Here is a 14,753-nt window from a genome sequence, read left to right as displayed (position 1 = left end):
TGTTGCACTTTTTCCATCTGACCATAGAAAATATGCAGAAAATCTATAGGTCTATGGTCAGCTTTAAGCTAATATTTTTTTACACAACCTTTAAAGGCAATCACTGCAAACAAGCAATTTCTGTAGATCTCAGTGAGACTTTTTCACCTGACAATAGGTAGTTTGGCCCACTTTTCTTGAGCAAACTGCTTCAGCTGTCTTAGGTTTAGAGGTGCTTTCTTAAAATTACATGTTTCAGCTGTTTATATTAATGTTCAATGGGATTCAGATCAGGGCTCTTAGAAGGCCACTTCAGAATAGTCTAATGTGTTGTTCTTAGCCATTCTCTGGTGCTTTTAGCTGTATGTTTTGAGCAATTATCCTGTTGGAGAACCCATAACCTGCTAATGACACAGAGCTTTTTCACACTGGGCAGTATGTTTTGCTGCAGAATTCCTCTTTAGTCTTGAGATTTTTTTGTGTCCTGCACAGATTTGTGCAACCCGATACAGCAAAGTAGCTCTAAAACATAAATTGAGTCTCCTCCATGTTTCACAGTAGGTATGATGTTCTTTTCCTTAAAAGCTTCCTTTTTTTTCTTCTGTGAACTTAGAGCTGATGTGACTGGCTTGTCAATATGCATTTAAGCAAGTTCCAGTCAGGCCTTTTTTTATGTTTTTGTTTCAAAAGTAGTCTTCCTGCGTCTTTTTTCTTTGAGCGCACTGTGGTCTGATCAGACACTTATGTACCTTGATCTTAGAATTTAGCTCGTATCTCTTTGAAAGTTTTCCTTGGCTTTTTGCCTACCATTCACACTATCCTTCTTTCAATTTGAGGTCAATTTTCCTTTTGTGCCCACATCCAGGGAGGTTAGCTTCAATTGTCCTCCAACTTTGTCATGTTATTTGCAACTGTATTCACTAGAACATTAAGCTGCTTGGAGATGGTCTTATAGAATGTACTTTTCACATGAAGGCCTATGGTTTTCTTTCTCATCTTCGCAGTCAGCTCTCCCCTTTCCTTTCTCTGGTCTATGTTCAGTATGGTGCTTATGATGATACAACAGCAGAGTGACTAGTTTTCTTCATTTAAATAGGCTTTAGTTAGGCTTTAGTTAGCCTTTTGTATTTTAATTTTTTATGTATGATTTATCTCATATACAATGCACCATATCGGTTCATTGTTTTAATTACACCCCATATATATTATATTATCTACACTTTTATTAGCAACGTCCTACTCACCGATAATATTTAATTGCCAATGCTGATAATGCTAGTATTATAATTCTTCTAAACATATAATATTATATTACTATTATTGTTATGGCTGATAATGCCAATGCTACCAAATTTAGCAATGAAAACATTAAGAGTCCAATTTTCATCTATCTATATTCTTACAAATTTTACATTTTTATTTTGACATTTATCAATATTATATTTCTTATCTGTCCTGTTACATTCCAGCCCTGATAGGAGAGGGCTGAGCCTAACCCCCAAAACTTGTTGGCTTCTGTTAAATATTTGTCTTTGGAATAAACTTATATCTGGACTCGAATAATAAGGTGTGGCGCTTCAATTCTAGACCCATTCATTTGTAAGTTGTCATCCTCAATTCAGTAATCTGAAGGCAATTAAAGTTCATAGTAGCAATCCAGTCTCCACAAATTAGTACTGTTCCAGCTGACTCATACATAATATAAATATATATATTGTGTATATATACAGTTTCGTGATGATTTGTCCTTTCTGCTTTTCCGCTATGTAAGAGAAGGAAAGTGATACTAGTTGTGTGAGATGTCCTGCATAGTCTTTGAGATAGTCAGTGATGTGCCCTCTGGCTGGGATTGGGAGGCAGACAGCATTAATGCAATTTCCCAGTGTATGTGCCAGCTATCTTTTGCCGTCCTCGCTCTGGTAATGCGATCAGTGCTGTCACATTAGTGGTAATGCATTGATGTTTAGATAAGTGCCACACAAATAAAGCAGAAGGAGCAGCATTGCAGAGCCTCCAGCACACATTGTGCACCCAGCTGTATTAACCCTTTCTTGTGTAGCACCTCATCTCTGCATGTTGTGAGTATATAGGATCATAGTCTCATTGACCAATGGGCCCCTTTTGTTAGTTCCATGCTGCAAAGAGTGGCTAACTCACCTACTCCCTTTTATAAGAAGGTCAGAAAAAAATTGCCTGTAGGCCCCAATACATGTACCTTCTGGCTAGGGCACCAGTAGAACAGAACATCCTGGTGCCTCTCAGCACTGGCCTTGTATATTGGGAGAAAGTATCCATACCTCTTAAGACATCTGCACCATTCTTGTGATGAATAGGGCCCGGAGTCAACGTTGCGGGAAAGCCATACAATCCCTGGCTTTCTGGCTTTAGGGAAAAATACCTGGTACATCAGGCTGGTTTGATGCTTTATAAAATGGAAAATGCATATGGAGTATTAAAAACAGCTATTGTTTATGATATACAGATCTACAGAGTATAGTTCTACTTAAAAAATGTATGTATATACACCCAAATATATACCATACATTTTTTTCTAACCTGTATAGATCCACATTATGTGCTTATGCTTTGTATCTCTGTATTGTCGTCTAGAGCACAATGTTATGTGTTAATTAACTTTTTATGTATCGTTTTCTAATAAAGTAAATTGTATTCATTAAAGCATACTTGTAGGATTAACCTTACCTGTGTAGGGGTCTACCCCCTATCATCTCCTGTAGTATAGCAGTGTTGCAGTGTATATAGTATAGCAGTGTATAATAATGTTGCATTATTTTCCACCAGTAGGGTGTGCTATCATTATAAAGAGCGTGATCAGTAGGAGGGATTGGCTATAGCAAAACCCATGAGCATGCTCAGAACTGGGTTCCTGTTCTGTTTCACTCCCTAGTGGGAGCTGCTGCCTTCCAGAGTTGGTATCTAGTTAAGTCAATAAGTATTTGGTGTCCTTGTGGTAGGCCATGAGGCCTACTGCCCAGGACCTGAGGGCTTAGGCCCTCATGTCCTACCTCAAGGTCACCATATACTGATGGACTTTACTCAATAACAACACTAGAAGGACCGCACCCATGTTAACAGAGTCCATGGGGACATTGGCGTAACCACTGGTCCAGGCCATAGTCACAACCTAACACAGAGTATACACTGGAACCTTTGTAAGAATAGAGTCACTTCCGGTCTATAGAGAGGGAGAAGATGGACCTTCCACCAGCTCTACAATTAATATTTGAAAAGACATCCAAGGACCCAGGATCTGTTCACTGCTGCAAGAACTACTTCTGTGAGTAATTACATCTGGGACAAAGGTTATTCTTAACTGGGGGTCCCACTTGTACACCACAAGGCCCAGCTGGGTGGAGACACTATTATTAAAGCTATACTCATGTTCCAGGCTCCCATTAGCGGAGGCTCAGGATCTTTACCGCATGTGGAAAAACTGCAGCATGCCCTATTTTTTCTGCTCTGAAGCGCACCAAAACACATGCAAATGCATCAAAAACACATGCAAACGCCCTGGAACGCACTGAAAGCCCATTTTAAGCTAAATAAGAAACTCATGCAAATCTGGTCCGCATTTGTTGTGAACAAGCCCTGAAGCAGGAGAGTGCCTGGAAGGAGCCTCTATATCAGTACAGTATGTATTACACTCCTATTACATTATCACAGATGCAGGAATGAGGACAAGAGTACATTTCTGACTTTAGGACTGTTTCAGCAACCTCCGGGCTGTATTTATAACTCTGACTATTGAAAACAATAACCTCCCAGATAGCATGGGCAACTTGCCACAAACTTGTGGCAGGGATAAATTTGAATTCTTGTTAACTTGCTGCAAACATTCCCTGGCAAGTTGGAGACTTGCAGAACACTTGCAGCACAAGTTCTAGTTGACACTTTTTTTAAATTTGTAGCAAATTTGCTTGGAAAGTCTACAGCAAGAGTCCTGCCAGTCTCAGCAAGAGCTCTGCAAGTGTACAGCACTTTTGCAAAGCACGTTGATCTGGAGACTTGCAATGCAGACTTGCTTTAATTGTGCAACAAAATTGTGAAGCTTGGCAAGTCTAGCAATAGTTTAGCTAGTAGTTTTCAAAGTTGCAGCTCAAGTGCTTGCTATCTAGGCTTTTGTTGGTCAGTCAGCTTCATGTACAAACGTGTTTGAAAGGAAGGTCTGTATTGCACAAACAACCACTTAAGTTATATCTTTTATTTCCAAACTTGATCTAGAAACATGAAAAGAAGAATCTGGTTACTAGTGCTACATTGTCACAGTTTGGTAAAGTAAATGTTGCTCCAAACTGGTTAAGTCCTCCAAGCCGGTGTCATATAACCCCTTTAGGAGTAGGAGAGTGAAAATGTGTGTGGTTAAAAAAGGAAAATGTAACTACATGTAATATTTGTCAGCAGCAATTTTGTCTTTGCTGTAAATATTCTTATATTCCAGACCTTTGAAGCAAAAATACAGCATTTGGAGACTCGACTTGGAAAGAAAGCATCATCATCAGACATGGAATACTTGGTACAATGTGAGGTTCATCGCTCTGACCTCAACACACTAATGAGCTCTATTAAAAGAGTGTCAGAAGATGTTAGGACTACTAAAGAGATGAAAGGTATGAACAAATATTTAGGTTATGCTATGTGAATAAGAAACATGCATAACAAATATAAAATAGGTGTAATCCCTGCAGCGTTGGAAATATACTTTAAGCAGGCCATGTCTGTAGCCTCCTGCCCAACATTCTTCAATTAGAAAATTAAAGGATCCAGGTTTAATATGTTTGGCCAAGCTTTGACTGCAGCCAATGAGCTTAAGTCACTGTGCATGTAGTCTGAGAGCAGGGGTGTGTATTACAATAGACATATCAAGAAATTCACCCATTAATGCTGTTTAGAGCAAATAGAGGAATCTGTTGGGGAAAATCCTAACATCTGAATTTAAAATCTGTTAATGAAGATCTAACCGTGTATGTCTCAGCCAGGCTCTACATCATTCCTATTTGTTAAATGTAATTGTAACTATAGCTCTCTTTCTCACCTTTGCAGTTCATTGGTTTCCCACTAAAATTGCAGAACTGGACAAGTGTCACCATTTGGTTACCAAGTTCGATCCAGACTTAGATTTAGATCACCCGGTAAGTTGTACACCTTAACATATTGTATCAAGACATTAAATAATGCTTTATTAGGCTAGGCATGCCATTAACCCTCTGGCGGTGCTGTGCTCTTTTCTACCCCGCCATCCCATTCATCTGTATTATTGTGGCAGCTTTCCTAATCAGTACTGCTTCCTTGATTTTATTCTATTCAATTCCTATCTTAAATTAAATGGGAGAAATATGCGGACTGTTTCCTACGTGCCTTACTATGGTACAAATAAATGCAGTCATTATAAATCAGTATGTGCAGCTTTATAAACAGTGTATTTTAAGTGTCCAGACTGCATCCTACTGAAAGTAAAGGGCAAGACAGATTTTCACCACAGCTCTAAAGAACAGTAATCAATAAAGCTGAAAGCTTCAGTATTGATCTAAAGTGTTGGATAAACCAGTCCTCAGTTCACAAAACATATATTTAATGTCAAGAATGGTGATGTTTTTAGTACCAAACAATGCACATGCGATATAGTCTGACCATAGGCTTTTGGTCCGTGAAAAGAAACAGAATTTAGGCGATATTGAGTACTTATATTTATAAATCATGTTTGCTCCATAGAACTATGTTACTGCTAAAATATACGGTCTTAAAAATTTTATTTTATTATGTTATTTTAGATAAACAAGTAAAAAGTGGTTTGGCAGAGTCAGTCTAGCTGTGGTCAATCTACTCTCTCTAGTGACTCTTCTAAAATCTCTACATTTAACACAATACAAATTTCAGAGAGCATGTATTATAAAAACTGAAGTAATAATTCAAAATATAGGCTCACTAAGATAAATTCTGCAGTCTCCACAACTTGTTGGAGGTGCGGTTCTGCCCCTGAGACCATGTCCATATTTTTGGTTCTGTCCTTCCTTAAGTCAGTTTTGGGGTAAGGTGCAGGAAATTGTTAATCAGCTGGTGTTGCTGGAACTGAAGATAGTCTCTGCAGTTTTTTTTTGCTACACATGGCCAGCAATTCGAAGCGCAAATATAGGTTCTCTTTATCCATCCATTTGTTCAATGCAGCTAGGGCCTGTGTACCTTTGCTTTAGAAGTTGTCCCTTGCTCCTTCTTTACGTCTGTGGTTTTCCAAGGTTATTGAGATCTATCTGATGGAATATGTTATTGCTACCCTTCATAATACAGAGGTGCGCTTCCATAACACATGGAGACTATGGTTGCATTATACCACCACTGCACCCTACTTGTCGGTTATGGCTTTGGAGCCTTCATTATGATTTCCTTTTCTTGGTAGGCTATTTGAGCCAGGCTTGCATTAGTTCGGTCCTCTCTGCTCACCGATCTATGCCTCTAGGATTTTGTAGTCAGATTGTCAGGTGGTCGGTGGCTCTCCTCTGTCCCCTTTTGTTTCCTATATCTCCTGTTCCCTCATCTATTCTCCCGCTCCTTTATTTTCCATATCAATTGTGGTCCTGTTTTTCCCCTCCCTCCTCCTTGTTCTTCCATCTAACGCGCTTTACTTCTTCTTTCTAATGCCTTCCTCTGTGTTCACCATTTCTTTTTTGAGTTTTGAGGACTATTGTGATCCATATTGGATCTTGCTGCACAATATGCGCATATAGTGACCCTCCCTTCTATTTTGATCTTTTACTTTACATCTATTGTTCCCTTTTAGAGGTTAATTGCCTCGATTCTTTGTCTTCATTGAAACTGTTACTATTTGTGTTGTATATTTTTGTTAATAAACAGATTTAAAAAAAAGAATATATATAGGCTCACACTATACTTTCCTTTTGAAACCTCAAGTATATATAAAGGCAAAACATTTTTTAAGCTCTGGGTATAGTAGGGGAGGGTTCAAATGGCTTTTCCAGTTTTTTTTGCCATCTGTGTCCCATTAGGTAGATTTCCCTTCACTTCCTGTCCTGTAGACTTGAAGTGACACTAAACCCCGGACTTAAATCTTAAAATTGCATTCAAATATCTTAACGTTTAACAAAAATGTATCATATTTGTGTATCACTCGGCTGTAGTTCCTCAATTCATCTCTGAATTGGTGCTGACACTGTCCTTCCTTCTGGGGAGTGGCTACTTTTGTTCCCCATGGTTCCTGTGTGTGTTGTAAGGTAGCCACCGCTCCAAGCTCACTCATGTAATGGACTACAATCTCACATTTAGTTTACAAAATTGTATTGAAATTGTAGTCCGTCAAGGGAGCGAGTTTGGAGCTCCTGTGATGGACTCCAATTTCAATACAATTCCCATTGGAAGACTTCTCCTCTATTCTCATTCTGGTGGCAACTAAGAAAATGTAAATTTAGCCTCACTTTCATTTTCGGTGACATTGGTGGACAATTAGAGGGAGTGGATTTCCCAACGAGGACTCAACAGGAGAATGCTGCCCAGTTTTGGTCACCAATACTCAGAAAGGATGTCCTTGAGCTGGAAAAAGTCCAGAGGAGGGCAACCAAACTTGTTAAGGGGTTCGAGGACCTGAACTATGAAACCAGGTTGTTAAAATTAAATATGTTCTCCTTGGAGTTTAGGAGACTTAGGGGGGGACATGATCTTCTTGTATAAACTATTTAAGGGTGACAGCAACATTATTAACAAACTGTTTACGGTTAGCTCCGTAACAAAGACTAGAGCGTACAACCAAAAATTGGTGGAAACATTTTTTCAACACACAGGGTGCACGGGGTTCTTCACATTCAGAGCGGTTAAGGTCTGGAACTCGCTGCCGCAGGAAGTGATCTCAGCTAAGAGTGTTGAACCATTCAAGAAACTCCTGGACGAGTTCCTTGGAGACCATAACATAAAGGGGTACAGGTACGCCTAAGAGCAAAATCCCACATGGACTAATACACACGCACACACTTGCTCAAACATAAATGCATACACACAATAGGTTGGACTGGATGGACTTATGTCTTTATTCAACCTCAAATACTATGTAACTATGTAACAGCAATAAAAACTTGACAGTTGTTCTAACCACTACCAAAATGTAAAAAAATGTTTTGCACTATAATTATACTTTCAATTATATGGTTTACTTTGGTTTACTAGGCAATGCTGGACATTAAGCCACTTAAGCCAACCAGTTGGGTTTTTCTCCTTACTAGGGATGAGTGTAATGGACAGTTTTCTTCTCTATTAAATGTTGGCAAAAGTTGGGAGCTTTTGAGAAACGTTTGCCATTTAAACGAATGCATTGGAGTCAATGGAGAAAATTAAATAAGGTGTTTTTAACTTTTAACTATCCTGGACCTGTTCTAGTGGCCTTTTATTAGCTCAGTATTTTCTACATCTGATGACAGTGAAAGAACCCTTTAAAAGTTACCTGTTAGGATAGAAATATGAGACTGAAGGCCACAGGGCTGTGATCTGCATCCTTCTTTACATCATGATGAGTCACGTGCATGTACATATCAAATGTCCTGACACTTCTCTGCATGATTGCCTGGTACTACTGATCCATGACTCATTATGTGAATATGGGATGAATCATCATGTAAAAAAGATGACTGCCCTATGCCAGCACCTTCAAAAACAAAGCAGCTCCCAGAATTATATTGTGACTCTTTAGAAGTTCTCTTTAGATAAATTCGCATGTGCGAGCACTATACCTGTCATGCAGGACTTTACCCTTTTATAATAAGATCACAAGGCAATGTTTTTCTTGATCATTCCCATTACTTTTCGCAGGGTTTCTCTGACCAGGAATATCGGAAGAGGAGAAAGATGATTGCTGATATAGCCTTCAACTACAGACAGTAAGACAGTGATAATATTGGAGAAAAAAATATTTATATAATTAATATGGTTGCATATCCTAATTATGCCCCATTTACATGGGCGTCTGGTGATGTACAATGTAAAAATTGGTGTACTCCCTCACCCGTGAGCCAAAGGTGCTGCATGTAACCAGGGCTAGGTGTACTCTCTCTGCTGCCCGCTCGCTCTCGGCTGAAGCACTCCTGGCTCCCGAATGGCTGTAAAGGATGAAGTGTGCGGACGCATGCACAGTAGAGAGGAGGGAGAGAAAACACAATGACAGTAAATGGACGCAGCCAGGCAGCCGGGCATGCGCACGCTGGACAGACACCGTGGGGCACGAGGAGTCTGCGGTGGATCAGAGACCAGCACCAGCGCTGGAGGGACTGTCGGAAACGAGTGGAATGAAGAAGATGATTGCAGCAAGGGGCATCAAATAAGGTAAGTACTTACAGCAGCATTGGGGAAACAAAGAGCGTTTATTGCCACTTCAATACTACTTTAATGTAAACACTAAATAAAGCAAAATATATTTTCCAAGTATACATTCCCATCAAATCAATGTTTAATAGTTTTCTTATTACATCTATAAAAACTTGATTTTGCATAGACATTTTTTATACATAGTCAGGGCCATATCTACCTTTTTGCCACCGCAGGCGGCCAGGAGAAGGGGGCTGAGCTGTCAGCAGGGCAAGTACTGGTAGTCGGCCCAGCAGGAGGCGGCGGGAGGCCGAGTTGTCAGCTGGCCAAATGAGAGAGGTAGTGAGAGGCAGCCGAGCTGTCGGTGGTGTGTGCGTGTGCTGTTAGTCGCCCGTGCTAACGCCCCCTTAATGAGATGCCGCCTGAGGCTATCGCCCCTGTACAAAGTGCATCCACCACTCTCTGTTTGCAAAGCATGATGACTTTCCAGTAATACACCACAGCACTGCTTTGATGCTTGGAGCAACCTATGTAAGCTGGCTAAAGTTGCCTTTACCAACCTGATCTTACTCCTCATTAAATGACGAAATGCATTCATTGGGTGAGCATTGGGCCATTTAGGGCTTCCCATCACTTCAGGTCTGTTTCAGAACATGAGCTGATTTATGAGCTTGAAAAAAAGCTGTATTGAAGAATGTAGCAAAGATTTACATTTCCTGCAAATATTTCCTCTATTATGGATAAGTGGGAATCCATTGTAATGGCCACAGCAGGTATGCTGACCAAGGTTGTCAAAAGCACAGTATCTCACTAGTTGAGCCATTCAAAATTTGTAGGGAGTCATTTAGAAAAAGGAAACAAAGGCTGTCAGGTGGTTTAACTCTCCATCACCCATCAAAAACTGAAATATTTAGATGAGCTGAACCTTCAAAAGGAGTCTGACCTGCAATGTGATAAGGATTCAACTGAAACAGAATAGCTATCATTGCAAACATACATTTGTGGTGAATGATCAGTAGATGCACAGTGAAAGCACTTTGAGATTGTTGGGTCTGGCTTCTGTTGGCTGTGAAGGTGCATTCATAATACAAGCATGTCCACCAAAAACCACACAAAAAAACTCTGATGATTTTCAGTTCATACTTATTATATTTCTCTTTTACAGGGGTGATCCAATTTCCAGGGTGGAGTATTTGCCAGAGGAAATAGCAACCTGGTAAGATAAACAACTATCATTATACTTTGTATGTATGTGAAATAAGTAATTAGCTCCATTCAGGAAGGTGGTTCATTTTCTTTCTTGGACTAGAATATGAACTTAGCAAGGGAAAGGGTATAAAGTGCATATTACCCCTTACAGTGAAATACCACTGTTGGTTAAGCAAACACAATCTTCTCCTGGCTAGTTATGGGCTTTGTAAGAATTGTAATAAACTTCACGTCTGATGCTTAAGCTATAGAGTCATTCCTGAAGTAAAAAGAAAGACTCATAATTGCAATATTTATTTATTATGTATATGTGTTTCGACCTTTTAGGAGTGTTATTTTATACTGTCAATTTTTTTTTAGCATTTCCCCTGTTCCTTGAAGCGCTTCTGCTGTATACAGCTGTTCACTTCATTTTGACCAGCAAATTTTGTGTTTTATTTTTACTGCCTTTTTAAGCTTTTAATACTAAAAGTGCCTCCTAAAATCAGGCAAGAGAAGATTTGTGTTATTAATATGTGCACTATTCTGTGTACCAGTCTGTAAACATTTTATTAAAGCCTCGACTTCTACTTTAGGGATAAGCTCCATCCACCCACCATCCTACTATCATTGAAGTGGAATGATGGCTTGACAAAGGTTAGCTCCAAAGTCTTAGACCCTAAACCTGATAAGTTCAGCCCTTTGGCTGGCTATAGACAACAAAGAATGATAGGACTAGCAAACATAATCCGACAATCTCAGGATGTCTTGGACCAGTGTTGACCAAAACCAGGATTTTTGGGGTTATTCAGGAACTCTTCTATTGGCTGTGAAGATGGTAGATATGGTGGACATTTTTTGGATGGCTTACAGTATAACAGGGAAACAATATCAATTGTCATATTTGAAAACTATCATATCATGACTATGGGCATATTTAGTAACGGTATGTACCTAGAATCAGAAAGGTGCAAAGGAAATGGTTTTCTGACTAAAAAGGTAATAACAGGCACCTTGTTTATTTAGTGTGTAACACCCCTTCACCTTTTTTGAGGTGGCTACTAGAAATTTAGTGATTGCCAGAGGTGTAGCCAGTCTGGCTGGATTATGGTTTGCATTTATCTGGTTAATTCCAGGTGTCCTGGCATTGATTGTACCTACCTGGGTGGAGTGTGACTCTACTGTAGTGTGGGACAGCCAGTGGGGATTGTGAGTGTATGTGCAGTTCACCAGCCAATCACTGGGTTTCTCTCAACCAGTGTTGCATGCTGGGTAAGTTTAATGGAATTGCCATTTGGTCAGTTTAGGACCAGCCATCGATTAGTCCAGGTTGGGATGCTGTCCATTCTACCCCCAAAGGCTAGGCCTGAGGCCTGGGGGTGGGGATGCTGGAGTCCCGGAAGTGTCTTACTAGGCCTCAAGTATGGAGTAGGCCTGTGCTATTGTCAGAGGAGGAGAACCAGGAAGCTAATGGCTGCTGGAGGTGCCCAGAACATAGCGGACCTCAGGAGCAAGTCTTGTGTCTTTCCTGCTGAGGATCTGTGCTCATCCCTGCTCATCTACTCTAAGATGCTAAAAAGTGACTAGTGAGTCTGGAGTCTAGATCTGTACTACCCTGGATGTCTAGGATCCCTATACCCTCTCTCCCCAGTGTGAAGATGTTAATAAAAGTTCTTCAGCATTATAATTTTGACTTGGATATCAGTTCTATCAGTGAGCACTAGAAGAGGGTGGTTAATGCTAATGGGGCAGCTGAAGACCAAAACCCTAGACAGACTAGTGATGACCCGGGTTATTCTGGCGGCTCCTTCGGGGGTGAGTGCTACATTTGGGGGCTTGTCCGGGATCATCCTAGTAATTTTAAAACTGTGAATTTTTGTGCTGCGGTAACCCACAACAACCGACCTGGTGATCAAGGAATTTGTGCTCAAAATCGCTGTTTTTGTGGGACTTGCTGAAGCAGACCTTGCATGAAAATGCAAGGTTCAACTATCTTGTAGCACCCAACCACCATGCAAAAATGCTAAGTTGGAAAAAAGTGTGAAAAAAGCAAAATATATTTTACAATGTTGCAATTAAAAAAAAGGGGAATGAGTGAGCCCTGTACACCCACAATGTACAGTATGCCCTTCATACAAGCAACCCATGTTTGGCATTTTTGCCAATGTTTCTGCCTATTATGTTTTACAGGAAAGAGGTCTATTCTACCCTAAAGAACCTATATCCAACACATGCTTGTAAGGAGCACCTAAAAGCCTTTCATCTCCTGGAGACCCACAGTGGCTACAGTGAGGACAACATACCACAACTGCAGGATGTCTCCTGCTTTCTAAGAGGTACAAACTGAGCAAAACATTAAATCAAGTTTGGCAGGCAGAATGATGATAAAAAATACAAAAATAATTACTTTATATATTTCTATGGGGTTTGCAGGTCCACAGTACTGTATATCATCAGCAGTACCATGACCAAGATAATAAAAATGGATATTTAACTTTTCTACATTTTACCTTTTACACTTTTTACCTAGCTACTACATTTTGGAGAGGGCGGGTGTTTTAGCTCTATCCTAGGGTGGCAACCTTGCACCTCTATTTATACAGTGCATTGAGTGAGTGTTGTCACCCTAGGTCAGGAAGTAAATGGCTGGATCACCAGGGGAAAATAAAAGAAAAAAACCTGAAATATGAAAACTAATGCAGCTACTCCATCTAAGGATTGGTACACTGTAATAGATTACACTTTTGTTCTTGGGTTTAGTTACACTTTAATATGGACCTCATACAAAATCTATAATATCTTTTAGAGCCTTTACTTACAGCAAGCCTGTCATCCATTTTAAACTTTAAAAGTAAAATTTGTAAATGGTGGCTGCATAACCTTTATTAGCTACACTAGCCTGCATAACCTTTATCTTACCATTTCCATTTTGTTATTAAGGATTAAGCTTCCCGGACCTCAGTGCTACGCTCCACTCACTTTCCACCCTCTGTCTAAAGAAGGTGTTCTTATTATCCTCTGAGACACTCTCATTTGATGGGGCAGTGGCAGGTACGATGAGCTTAATCCCAAAGCGAGGCAAATCAAGCTCTTTTGTAGCAAAGTGAAACCTTGAAAAATGTAATAGCAGGCACCTTTTCATGTCTGCCTATAGGCAGGATTTGTATTTTTACTTAAAATGGGAGACATGGTTCCTCTGTCTGTCTACTCTGTCTGGCCCAAGTAATAACTTTGCTTTGCTTGTCACAGAAAGGACTGGCTTCCAGTTACGCCCTGTGGCTGGGTTGCTCTCTGCTCGAGATTTTCTCTCCAGTTTGGCTTTTCGTGTGTTCCAGTGTACCCAGTATATTCGACATGCATCATCACCAATGCATTCACCAGAGCCGTAAGTATCAAGCTAAAAGTGATAATTTTCTCTCACATTATAGGGTTAATCTATCCAACGCTGATAGATTTGATATATTCTGGAAGATCAAATTACCCAGTGGATCTTTCTGTGCCTCGAGGGCTCCAGTGGTAAGATCCACTGTTGATGTACTCATGTATGTATGCACATTAAATACATTGGGGCAATTCAATAAAGTGTGTGCAACACTTTTCTGATGTTAAGGCTATATTAGAAAGCCCTGAGCTGAATTCTTGAAAGCCATGTGTTATTTTTCTTGCTATTTCTGAAGCATTCTAGCACTATGGCTGCGACAAATTCTTTAAAGAAGCACTTACCCTTGCAGTGGAGCTATCCTGCAAGCACTGTAAAGCTTAAGTACTCATTTTGTCTAGAGGGGTCATATAAACCTGATCCTCGGCTAAACGGAACTCTGATTACTTTTTTTTCTGGATCTGGCCGAAGTTGCGGGTAACTGGATGGAAACGGTCACCGGTCCATTTAGATCTGATGGCCCATCGATTAAGATTAGGCTTTCGATCAGGTCCACCTGAAAATCTGACAGGTGGACCTGATCTGAAAGCCTGTGTGAAAGGGCTCTATAAGTCTGAAATAGGAAATTCTGACACAGAGACTAGAAGGCGTAACAAAAACAAGGCTAGAATTGATGATCAGGAACAAATCAGCGATCACATGGCAATGTTTGTAAACAACTGACACTGACAGTAGCAGTTGCTGGAGTTTTTCTTCCTGGGTGCACTCGCTGTGCATATAGAAAGAAATACTTTTCTTAAAGGATAAGAAAACCCTTTCACTAAGTTTCCTTACCTTTTTTTGATCCCCCCCCCCCCCCTCTTTCCTCCCCCCCCAGATCATGCTCATC

At 40.2% G+C, this 14,753-nt stretch overlaps 1 protein-coding gene across 1 annotated transcript in view; it reads left to right on the top strand.

Moving 5' to 3' along the window:
* Positions 1-14,753, top strand: part of TH (tyrosine hydroxylase) — a 39,850-nt gene that overhangs the window by 11,150 nt on the left and 13,947 nt on the right. Inside the window, exons 3-8 of the mRNA XM_018562660.1 lie at positions 4,439-4,607; positions 5,041-5,129; positions 8,806-8,873; positions 10,463-10,513; positions 12,676-12,821; positions 13,735-13,870. Of these exons, the coding sequence (XP_018418162.1) occupies positions 4,439-4,607; positions 5,041-5,129; positions 8,806-8,873; positions 10,463-10,513; positions 12,676-12,821; positions 13,735-13,870 (659 nt within the window). The remainder of the gene's footprint in view (positions 1-4,438; positions 4,608-5,040; positions 5,130-8,805; positions 8,874-10,462; positions 10,514-12,675; positions 12,822-13,734; positions 13,871-14,753) is intronic.

The sequence above is a fragment of the Nanorana parkeri genome, unplaced genomic scaffold, assembly GCF_000935625.1.
Source record: "Nanorana parkeri isolate BGI_ZX_2015 unplaced genomic scaffold, ASM93562v1 scaffold589, whole genome shotgun sequence".
NCBI classification, from domain to species: Eukaryota; Metazoa; Chordata; class Amphibia; order Anura; family Dicroglossidae; genus Nanorana; species Nanorana parkeri.
This window is presented reverse-complemented; position numbering and strand designations above follow the sequence as displayed.